The sequence below is a fragment of the Dendropsophus ebraccatus genome, chromosome 14 (assembly GCF_027789765.1).
Source record: "Dendropsophus ebraccatus isolate aDenEbr1 chromosome 14, aDenEbr1.pat, whole genome shotgun sequence".
NCBI lineage: Eukaryota > Metazoa > Chordata > Amphibia > Anura > Hylidae > Dendropsophus > Dendropsophus ebraccatus.
The window spans coordinates 75,589,688-75,601,269 of NC_091467.1; the positions used below are offsets into that span (position 1 = coordinate 75,589,688).

Consider the following 11,582-nt stretch of genomic DNA (forward strand, 5'->3'; position numbering starts at 1 on the left):
CCAGAGCTGCTGGTGGTACATGGGGCAGGTGTACTCCGCCCACAGCTGCAGCTGCTGGTGGTACATGGGGCAGGTGTACTCCGCCCAAAACTGCTGGTGGTACATGGGGCAGGTGTACTCCGCCCAGAGCTGCTGGTGGTACATGGGGCAGGTGTACTAAGCCCAGAGCTGCAGCTGCTGGTGGTACATGGGGCAGGTGTACTCCACCCAGAGCTGCTGGTGGTACATGGAGCAGGTGTACTCCGCCCACAGCTGCAGCTGCTGGTGGTACATGGGGCAGGTGTACTCCGCCCAAAACTGCTGGTGGTACATGGGGCAGGTGTACTCCGCCCAGAGCTGCAGCTGCTGGTGGTACATGGGGCAGGTGTACTAAGCCCAGAGCTGCAGCTGCTGGTGGTACATGGGGCAGGTGTACTCCACCCAGAGCTGCTGGTGGTACATGGGGCAGGTGTACTCCGCCCACAGCTGCAGCTGCTGGTGGTACATGGGGCAGGTGTACTCCGCCCAAAACTGCTGGTGGTACATGGGGCAGGTGTACTCCGCCCAGAGCTGCAGCTGCTGGTGGTACACAGGGCTGGGAAGGGTTCAGGATGGGGGCGGCTCTGTAGAGCTCCCATCAGTCTGCGAGGACTCCTCACGTGGAGCGGGTCTCTGCCCTGTGGCAATCTTCATTAATTTAATGATGTCCTCCACGGGGGGCAATTCTTCAGCAAGCTCAAAGACAGTCGCCGTAGCGAGGCAAAGCGTCATAAAATCTGCAGCAAAACGGGGACTCATGCGGCGGCAGCAGGACGCCATCACTGAGCCAAAGTGATCAAACTCATCCCTGCCACTGACCCTCCGGATAAGGGAGAGAGCCTGGTACTCCACATCCAGCTCCCTATCCGTGCTGCGGAGGGTTCTCAGAGTCCGCCGAGCGCGGAGAAGCACACGGCGTGGAGGAGGGGCAGGGGTGGCGGCATCACTGATGGTGGTAGTAGTGGAGACTGGGGAAGGGGGATCAGAGAGCTCCATCCATGACGGCCCATTCACTGGATCAGGTCGGGCAGGAGGACTCTGCTGCTGGGAACTCGCTCCACCACTCCAGGAATCATCAGCCTCCGAACTATAACAAGAGAGATAGGTACCTTCAATTATTACAAAACAAGGGAGGAAAAAAACTAAAGGGGCACTCTGGAAAAAAATATTTTTCTTTCAAATCATCTGGTTTCAGTTATATAGATTTGTAATTTACTTCTATATAAAAATCTCCAGTCTTGCAGTACTTATCAGCTGCTGTATGTACTGCAGGAAGTGGTGTATTCTCTCCAGTCTGACAGTGCTCTCTGCTGCCACCTCTGTCCATGTCAGGAACTGTCCAGAGCAGCAGCAAATCCCCATAGAAAACCTCTCCTGCTCTGGACAGTTCCTGACATGGACAGAGGTGGCAGCAGAGAGCACTCTGTCAGACTGGAGAGAACACACCACTTCCTCCAGGACATACAGCAGCTGATAAGTACTGGAAGACTGGAGATTTTTATATAGAAGTAAATTACAAATCTATATAACTTTCTGCCACAAGTTGATTTGAAAGAAAAAACAATCACCGGAGTTCCCCTTTAAGAGGAATACTTACCTACGCACATTCTCGCGCAGAAAACGTAGTGACTCCACATACGGCACTGGCTCGGATGGAGATGATCCGCTTTCAGTGTTGTCAAGCAAACCGTTAGTGAAGTTATCCTGGATGGACGCCCATTGGCTCCTCACGTCTTTTTCTAAAATGTTTGAAAAAAAAAAAAAAAAAAAAAAAAGTGAACAAAAAAAAAATAAAATGCAAAAAACAAACAAAAAAAAAACACTTACCAATATCCGACTGCTCGTCTGTGTCATATTCACTTAGGTCGGAGAAGAGAGCCTCGGCCACCTCCCTCCACAGTCTCTGCTTCTGGTCACAGTCAGAGGAGGCTCTCGCACTCTTATCCCACAGCGGGGGTCGTGCCTGCACCTTTAAATTAAACATATACGAAAAAAAAAAAAACATAAATTAAAGGGGAACTCTCAGCAGGTGAGACGGATCTAACATGCTGATCCGTCCCTATTGCCCAGGAGACGCCGAGGCAGATATGTCTCTTATAGCGTGTCTCTTACCCTTCTCCTCGGTGCCGTTCCTGCACTGTTATCATTGTAATCCTCGGTCTGGAGCACCGTCAGGAGCACTGCCCCGCCCCCAGAGCGATGATCCCGCCCCATCCATTGATTATCATTGAAAGGAGTTCAGCAGATCAGCGCTCTGGGGGCGGGGCAGTGCTATAACAGACATCCCTTCCTCCTCAGCGTCTCCTGTACAATAGGGACATATCAGCAGGTTACACCCATCTCACCTGCTGATAGTTCCCCTTTAAATTTATTTTTTTTTTTAAGAAAAAAATAAAAAAAAGTCACAGTCAGTCACTCAGCGCTTGCTTCATGTTCACACTAACACTTGGTGGTGAAGGACAGAGGAGCTCAGAGAGCAGGGAGGCCAGCAGGGAGCGGAGCAGAGCAGGGAGGCCAGCAGAGAGCGGAGCAGGGAGGGGAGCAGAGCAGGGAGGCCAGCAGGGAGCGGAGCAGGGAGGGGAGCAGAGCAGGGAGGGGAGCAGAGCAGGGAGGCCAGCAGGGAGCGGAGCAGAGCAGGGAGGCCAGCAGAGAGCGGAGCAGAGCAGGGAGGGGAGCAGAGCAGGGAGCGGAGCAGAGCAGGGAGCGGAGCGGAGCAGGGAGGCCAGCAGGGAGCGGAGCAGGGAGGCCAGCAGGGAGCGGAGCAGAGCAGGGAGGCCAGCAGGGAGCGGAGCAGGGAGGGGAGCAGAGCAGGGAGGTCAGCAGGGAGGGGAGCAGAGCAGGGAGGCCAGCAGGGAGGGGAGCAGAGCAGGGAGCAGAGCAGGGAGGGGAGCAGAGCAGGGAGGCCAGCAGGGAGCGGAGCAGAGCAGGGAGGCCAGCAGGGAGCGGAGCAGAGCAGGGAGGCCAGCAGGGAGCGGAGCAGAGCAGGGAGGCCAGCAGGGAGCGGAGCAGAGCAGGGAGCGGAGCAGAGCAGGGAGGCCAGCAGGGAGCGGAGCAGAGCAGGGAGGCCAGCAGGGAGCGGAGCAGAGCAGGGAGGCCAGCAGGGAGCGGAGCAGAGCAGGGAGGGGAGCAGGGAGGCCAGCAGGGAGCGGAGCAGGGAGGGGAGCAGGGAGCGGAGCAGAGCAGGGAGGGGAGCAGGGAGGCCAGCAGGGAGCGGAGCAGAGCAGGGAGGGGAGCAGGGAGCGGAGCAGAGCAGGGAGGCCAGGCCCAGTGGTTGGTTGTACAAGGTCATCACACACAGCTCTGCAGGTTGTAGCCCAGTATATACAGTCATACAGGTGCTCTGCCACAATCACATACATATATATATATATATATATATATATATATATATATATACAGCACATACAATGCAAATGTTTACACACCCACACACTGGCAGCACACGGCTGTACACACACACACAGGTAGTACATGGCCGTACACAGCGCTATATATATATATACTGGTGCAGAGACATTACCTCAGCAATCAGGGCCTTTATATCTATGGGCGGCCCGGAGGGTCTGGAGGACATTTTGGCAAATCACAATGAACTTCAGGATCCTGTCTGCTCCTCAGCTCTGCTCTTCTCCCTTGTCAGCACTTCTGGATCTTTCTGGAAGCATCCTTTACACTTTGCAACATTGTCTGGGGCTCCTCCCACTTTATACCCACAATTCAGAGCTGAAGAAGAGGAAATTTCTAGCAGAAAACTTTCCTCCTCAATTCCTCTCCAAGGTTCCATTCTATGCACAGGTGGAGTCTGCCCTCCGTCCAAAGAATGAACGCCCGTGTCTATGGAGTCTAAGCTGAGATGCGCCCGCCCGCATTAGTCCGCCAGCAGCGACGGGTTTTCCCCAAGGGTAGGTTCACACTACGGAATCCGCGTAGATAAATTCTGGTGGATTCCGTTGCTAGTAACCGCTCGTGGCCGGGCGCCTCTCCGCCCATGCTATAGACACCATTCCATGCTCAGGCGGATTCCGCATTCTGTCGAATTATCACATCTATTCTTTTGGCGGATAGCGGAATCGGCCTGCCCATAGAATGGTGTTTATGGAGCCGTGCGGATTCCGTAGTGTGAACCTACCCCTATTCCTCACCAATTCCTCTCCTAGGGTGAGTTCACCCTACGGAATCCACACGGATAAGTTCCGGCGGCGGAGCACATAGCTCATACCCGCTCGCGGCGGTGCGCATCTCATGTCAATTCTTTTGGCAGTCGTCGGAATCGGCCTGGGCGAAGATGCGCGCTGTGCAAGCGGGATTACACCGCATTTTTGTCTTGTTAAAAATGTAGATGATTAACGGACGCTAAAAATGGATTCTGCCAGAACCGCAATTACTGACTAATTTAGGGCCAAATCATATCTATGGGGCTCCTAACTTATTGTGGCCGTAATATATGGTCCTGAAAGACGACTGAATGTGCGAGTGAGGCCTTAGGCCGGGTTCACACTGCATTTTTTGCAGCTCCTTTTTTGGGGGAAAACAGATGAAAAATGGATGTATTTGTGGGAATCTTTTGATCCGTTTTTCCATTGACGCATTATTGGAAAAAAAAAATAAGGATCAAAGCACAGCAGTTTTTTTTTTTAACATACATAAAACCGTGGTCAACCACATTTTTGTGTACTTAAAAAATATGGATGCATTTTAATCCTATTTTAATAATGGAAGTGAACGGAAAAACGGATCAAACCGGATGCACACAAATACTTCAGTTTTTTTTCAACTTTTTTTTTTATGGATAAAAAAACGGATGGAAAAACCATAGTGTGAATGCAGCCTAACCCCAGCAGCCTGACTAGGTGACAAATAGTGGCGGCTGCAGTGCACCACAGTATATGGGTCCATTTACACAGAAAGATTATCTAGATTTCTATAAAATTTTAAGCCAAAGCCAGAAATAGACTATAAACAGACATCAGGTCATAATGGAAAGCCTGAGATTTCTCCTTTTTTCAAATCCATTCCTGGCTTTGGCTTCAAATCTTTGGCAGATAATCTTTCTGTGTAAATGGACCCTTAGGGTGCGTGCACACTTCGGTATTGCCGCATATAACCCGCGGCGTATTCCGTCGCTCGTCCCCACACGCAGCGGCGCGCTTTTCCACCCGTGCCATAGACATTATTCTGTGCACGGGCAGATGACACATTCTGCCGAAAGAATTGACGAGCGACGGAATACGCCGCGGGTTTATACCCTTAGGGTGCGTGCACACTACGGAATAGTCGCATATAACCCGCAGCATATTCCGTCCGCCCGTACATAGAATAGTGTCTATGGCACGGGCGGATATGCGCGCCGCCGCGTGCGGGGACGAGCGACGGAATACGCTGCGGGTTATACGCGGCTATTCCGTAGTGTGCACGCAGCCTTAATGGACCCAGCAGCATCAGTGCTGGGGGAGGCTGGTGTGACACTGATTGTTATCAGGTGGGGGCTGCAGTATATATAGAGGCGCTGTGTATAGAAGATGCCTGAGCAGTGAAGGTGAGAGGCTGGGGAGGAGGAGTGGCTGAGGTGAGAGGCCTGGGGAGGAGGAGTGGCTGAGGTGAGAGGCCTGGGGAGGAGGAGTGGCGGAGGTGAGAGGCCTGGGGAGGAGGAGTGGCGGAGGTGAGAGGCCTGGGGAGGAGGAGTGGCGGAGGTGAGAGGCCTGGGGAGGAGGAGTGGCGGAGGTGAGAGGCCTGGGGAGGAGGAGTGGCGGAGGTGAGAGGCCTGGGGAGGAGGAGTGGCGGAGGTGAGAGGCCTGGGGAGGAGGAGTGGCGGAGGTGAGAGGCCTGGGGAGGAGGAGTGGCGGAGGTGAGAGGCCTGGGGAGGAGGAGTGGCGGAGGTGAGAGGCCTGGGGAGGAGGAGTGGCGGAGGTGAGAGGCCGGGGAGGAGGAGTGGCGGAGGTGAGAGGCCTGGGGAGGAGGAGTGGCGGAGGTGAGAGGCCTGGGGAGGAGGAGTGGCGGAGGTGAGAGGCCGGGGAGGAGGAGTGGCGGAGGTGAGAGGCCGGGGAGGAGTGGAGTAAGCCAGATTCTGCTCTGCTTGGATCTCTGTTTCCCACAATATGGCTCCTCTCATGCTGTTTGAGGTGTTTACTAGGAACTAGAGATGAGTGAACCGGATTCGGGTTGGAGTCCATCTGAACCCGAGCGTTCGGTATTTGATTAGCGGGGGCTGCTGAACTTGGATAAAGCTCTAAGGTGACTATATGACTATATCCATGTTTCCCACATAGCCTTAGGGCTTTATCCAACTTCAGCAGCCACCGCTAATCACATGCTGAAGTTCGGGTTCGGATGGACTCCAGCTGCTCCAGGTTCACTCATCTCTACTAGGAACGTTCCCAGCTGTGTATGTCAGTGTATAAACTGGTTGCCTGATGGAGGCCGCAGCAGCCTCCTCCTCACCATCACAGACCTGTGCTGCATGTTAGTTAAAGGGGAACTCTGGTGGAAATTTTTCTTTCAAATCAACTGGGGTCAGAAAGCTGTAAAAGATTTGTAATTCTGATTTCAAAAAAATCTCCAGTCTTCCAGTACTTATCAGCTGCTGTATGTCCTACAGGAAGTGGTGTATTCTCTCCAGTCTGACACAGTGCTCTCTGCTGCCACCTCTGTCCATGTCGGGAACTGTCCAGAGCAGCAGCAAATCCCCATAGAAAACCCCTCCTGCTCTGGACAGTTCCTGACATGGACAGAGGTGGCAGCAGAGAGCACTGTGTCAGACTGGAGAGAATACACCACTTCCTGCAGGACATACAGTAGCTGAGAAGTACTGCATGATGAGCTATTTAAATAAAGTAAATTACACATCTATATAACTTTCTGGCACCAGGTGACTTGAAAGCCTTTTCCCCTCACTGGAGTTCCCTAATCCTGTTTCCCCGCTGCCTTCCTGCCATTATACCCTTTGTACAGACCATGTGGCCCCTATGATCTTTGCTCTTCTAGCCTTTATCATAAATGACCCCCCCCCCCTTCAGTGATATATATGGTGTGTATATTATATATATTATAGTCTCCTCTAGTATCCGGACTCTAACAGCCATCTATGTTGTGTCTTGCAGTGATCAGAGATGTCTTCTGGCTGGGACAGTAATAGTGCGAGCTTCTTCATGTCTAACTCCAACCTGACGCTGACGGAGATCATGGACCTGGGATTCGTTGCCGCTTTACGGGATAATTCTTCTCCTTACCCGACGCTCGAGCAGCTGGACCGCAGGACCAAGTCTGGTGGCTCGCCGTTCTTCATCAGGTCCTCGGAGACCACGCCACAGGCTAGCGGAGGAGGGAAGCTATGGCTGGGGGTGGAGGAAGCCGGACCAGTCACATGCAGAACGCCCATTAACCCCGATGCTCCGGTCTTTGAACAGTCATCGATAACCTCTGAACCCATCGGCCAGTTCAATAACTCCATTGTAGGAGTCTTCTATGGCGCTAAGGTGTCCACACCCTATAAGAAGGAAGGCCTGGAGACCTCTGATCCTCTGGTAGTAGATATCACCATCTCCAAGCTGCAGGATGCGGAAGTGGTGGTCAATGCTATGGGGCAGCAGAAGACTGGCTCGCCAATGTGGGAGATCTCCGAAATAAACTCCGCCCTGGAGGAGAACACTCCATCTTTAGACGTCTCCATCTCCGACCTGAGGTTCCCGAGTGGCTCTGGTGACTCTGAGCCCCTGGCCCCCGCTCAGCCCTCTGCTCCCTTTCCTCAGTGGGTCGGGGTCAAACACAAAGACGTAGGCCGCTCCTTCCTTCAGCCCTTCCGCTACCAGCGTCAGCTCAGCGCATCGGACATCCCCATTGCCAGTCTTGCTCCCCCACTTTGCTCTTTCCATGTTTCTGCAGCGTCTCCAGATAGGCCGGGCGAGTGGCAGCTGGAGGTGGCCGGGGCCCAGGCTCCCTGAGCTCTCGGGTACCCCGCCTTGTACTAGATCACCCCCCCATTACCGCTATAGTGCAGATATATTTTATATGGTTGGGAATGTACCAGGTTACTGTCTAGTGTCTCTCTCTATGTTGTGGGTGAAATAATAAAACTTGTCATAATTAAGAAGATTTCTGTATTCTCTTTATAGCAGTAAGTGCTGTTACTTGTAAATTAAAGGGGAACTCTGTGTGGGAGGCCTGCTGGGGGGAATGTATGGAAACCAGCTGTGACACCTATATGGTATAAGGGTAGCTTCACATGCATCTGCAGTGGATTTCACTGCTGCAGATCCTGGCAGTGTGAAGTGAATGGGCCCCTTTAACCCCCCGCCGCCCGGAGCATACATCACCTGCTTGGCACCGCGGCTGTGTGTGAGGCTCCCGGCTCCCCCATCAGCCAATTAGTGCTGCAGTGCAGCCGGGAGCCTCACACATAGCCGCAGTGCCAAGCAGGTGATGTATGCTGCGGGGGGCTAAAGGGGCCGGGTCACATACTGGCAGCAGAATGAAAATTCCGCTGCAGGGACGTGACCCATTCACTTGACACGACCAGGATCCGCAGCAGATTTCGCTGCAAACTCGCTGTGTGAAATCTGGTACGTGAAGCTACCCTTAGGGTACAAACACACACCGTATACGCAGCAGATTTGATACTGTGTTCAGTTATTTAGATCTAATTTGCTGCGTATACGGCGTGTGTGTTTATACCCTCAAAGTAAATTTATTGAAGCAACAAGATTGGTTGAGTCTGCACCGACAGATTTCTGACTATTATTGAAGCCAAAGCCAGGTACAGACTCTAAACCGGGAACAGGTTATACAGGAAAGAGTTACTTCTGCTTTTGAAATCCTTTCCTGGCTTTGGCTTCAATAATCTGTGTAAACTCCCCATAACACTGATAAGCCTAAGCGATACATCTGGTACAGTCACAGGTAAGTAGCTGAGCCTCCAGCTGTCCGAGTCCTCACACCTATAGCCAGGCCGGCTCATAATACAGAGGTACCAGAGCGTCCCCGTTAGGTTGGTGCAATACTAAGTGACAGATCTAGGAACTCGCTGTGGTCCATATACTAATACAGATAATTCCATAGATCATACTGTTCAAGGGAAAAACCTTACCGGTCAGGTGAATCCATTAGAAGAAACAGCACCACCCCCGTCCTCAGGATGTGTTTGGTATTACAATTCACTTCAATGGCGCAGGGCTGCAAAACCCTTACACCGAGGACAGGAGTCGTGCTGTTTCTAGAAGAAAGTGGCCATGTTTTTCTGTAAGTCTGAACAACCCCTTTAAAGGAGTTATCCAGTGCTACAAAAATGTGGCCACTTTCTTACAGAGACAATACGACTCTTGTCTTCTCTGTAAGAAAGTGGCCATGTTTTTGTAGTGCTGGATAACCCCTTTAAATAAAAAATTGGTGAAGTCACAGATAGGTGGCGCTATAGCTATTCAGGTAACACTACAAATGATCAGTATGTTCGTTCATCACCAAGGACCAGTTTACCTGTGAAATCTTCCAATTATGCAAATAAAATAGTGACCACTACAGCGCCACCGCCTGGTGACTTCTTGTACTACACATTTTTAGTTAACAAATGGCAAGCGCGTCATCTGATGAGTCCTCTGAGTCTCGTCCAGTTAGGAGCAGCAGAGTTCTCGGAGTTGGAGGACTTTTGTTAACCCTTTATGTTCCCCGACAGAATGTCTGATGCCAGTGAGGTCTGAAAAGTAAATGTAGAAAGTGACCTCACCGGATTTATTCTACATGACATTCGGAGATCCGAGGGTCAGAATTCTGGGTATAAGGCTCAGCACGTATAACAACTCAAACACTACAGTAATATTTTATTGCTGTAAACAAAATGCACGGCCGCATGGATGCACAGACGGATGCCCAGGCCAAGCCTGCCACTGCACCCGCAGACAGGAGGGGGAAGATTCACCTATGCAGGTGGGGAGCCAGCAGCGCTAGACTGGCAGGCGGCTCCGACACCAGAGACTTATGCCACCCGGGTAACCTGAAAGCCCCGGTAAGCAGTATAAGAGAGGCCTAATCCCAGCGTCTCCGTCCTAGAGGGGCAGAACCCTGACACCCTCCCCTTTCTGGTCTTGTTAAAAGGGGATGGACGCTCCAAGGATACGGTCATAGGGCGATTAGAGAAATACTCCTAGCTGGTACACTGCACCCCGGCATCTGGCTGGCATCATGGTGTGATGGTGGGCAGAGCATGCAGTCATACAGTTCTGCTGAGGCTGGCACATGGATGTGCCCGCTTTGCTAACCAGCAGATGAGATGGTCCTCTGAGACCAGGACAGGGGGAGGTAAATAAGGGGAGGGTTGCACACAGGTCCTGTCATATTATATTATATACCAGCAGTAGAGTAGTATAAGCTTGGCTGCTTACTGCATAACCTGAAATCAACTTTAAAGCTTGACACGGTTTCAAAAATAAAAAATAAAAATTATTTAAATAAAGATTTTATGACTTTGATTTAAAAAAAATAATTTTGGTGATATTTTCTTCTCTAATTCTCCATCTATATCTTAAAATAATCCTTGAAGGATGTAAAAATGTTAAAAATTAAATAAAAAGATATACACATACACACACACATACAGTGGTACCTTGGTTTAAAAGTAACTTAGTTTAAGAGCGTTTTGGTTTGAGCATTTCTAAATAGTGACTTGGTGTAAGAGCATTGCTTTGGTGTAAGAGCTCCCTGTACTGGGTGGGAGGGGGAGTGGGGGAGGGGCATGGTCGGCATAGCGGGGTCTACTGCCCTGTACTCTGATCCAGGAAGTCTCCCTCACCTTTCCAAATCATAGCAGATCCACTTCAGGCTGGGGCTTACACCAGGGGACAGGACTGTGGAGGTAATCTCTCCATAGCTGTAACCCCTCTCTCCCCGGACAGAGAGCGCTGCTTGTATCTGCCCACATCTGTCCTGCTCATTCCTTCCTGCTCCCTGCAGTCTCTCTCCGCCCTTGTGTTTCCCATCCTCTCCATTACTGTACAGTAATTTATAATATCACAGATTCTGCTGTTTCTGAATGTTTGTTTCATCTGTTTTATATGTTATTCAGAATAATAAATCATTATATTTGGTGTGTGGAACCAATTGTCTGCATTTCTATAATTTCTTATCGGAAAATTTGCCTTGGTTTAAGAGTGGATTTGGATTACAAGCACGGACCTGGAACGGATTATACTCCTAATCCAAGGCACCACTGTGTGTGTATATATATGAAAAAAAAAAAAACTTCTTTTCTTCTAATCTGTTTCTACTTTCTCACTAACTTTTTGGGCTGCTTTTAGCAGCATTTAGTTACATGCTTTACAGCCTGGCTCATGGACATAGAGGACAACAGACAGAGTCTGTCCCCTTGGTATGGATGTGAGACATGTGACCTGTGAAGAGATCATTCCTCAGGGAGCTGCTATTGTCTCCTCTCCTGGTGTCACATGACGCTGCAATTCTGTACAGATTACTGCAGCCTCCTCTTATCACCACAGACACAACAGGAAATCTTAGCTTAGTTTTATCCCCAGTCGTCAGAATGAGAACTGCAGGATATCAGGATTATTTTATAATATAGATAG

General features: G+C 50.9%; 2 protein-coding genes across 2 annotated transcripts in view; one reads left to right on the forward strand and one right to left on the reverse strand.

Annotated features, from left to right (window-relative positions):
• The window catches only part of LOC138772418 (uncharacterized), a 12,756-nt gene extending 4,730 nt beyond the window's left edge, over positions 1-8,026 (forward strand). Inside the window, exon 2 of the mRNA XM_069952799.1 lies at positions 7,116-8,026. Within this exon, the coding sequence (XP_069808900.1) occupies positions 7,125-7,955 (831 nt within the window). The 5' untranslated portion in view covers positions 7,116-7,124 and the 3' untranslated portion in view covers positions 7,956-8,026. The remainder of the gene's footprint in view (positions 1-7,115) is intronic.
• LOC138772534 (uncharacterized) lies at positions 365-3,658 on the reverse strand. The gene is made up of 4 exons (XM_069952999.1): positions 3,539-3,658; positions 1,846-1,987; positions 1,616-1,757; positions 365-1,105 (listed from the first exon to the last, which is right to left on the reverse strand). The coding sequence occupies exons 1-4, from the start codon at positions 3,590-3,592 to the stop codon at positions 586-588; spliced, it is 858 nt and encodes a 285-aa protein (XP_069809100.1). The 5' UTR covers positions 3,593-3,658; the 3' UTR covers positions 365-585.
• Positions 8,027-11,582: the final 3,556 nt, after the last annotated feature.

Bases quoted from the DNA above. Each gene is read 5' to 3' on its own strand.
- LOC138772534 (XM_069952999.1), bottom strand. From the start codon at position 3,592: ATGTCCTCCAGACCCTCCGGGCCGCCCATAGATATAAAGGCCCTGATT. The intron at 1,758-1,845 runs GTAAGTGTTTTT...CAAACATTTTAG, and splicing joins AGACGAGCAGTCGGATATTG to AAAAAGACGTGAGGAGCCAA. The intron at 1,106-1,615 runs GTAAGTATTCCT...CTCTTGTTATAG, and splicing joins CTGCGCGAGAATGTGCGTAG to TTCGGAGGCTGATGATTCCT.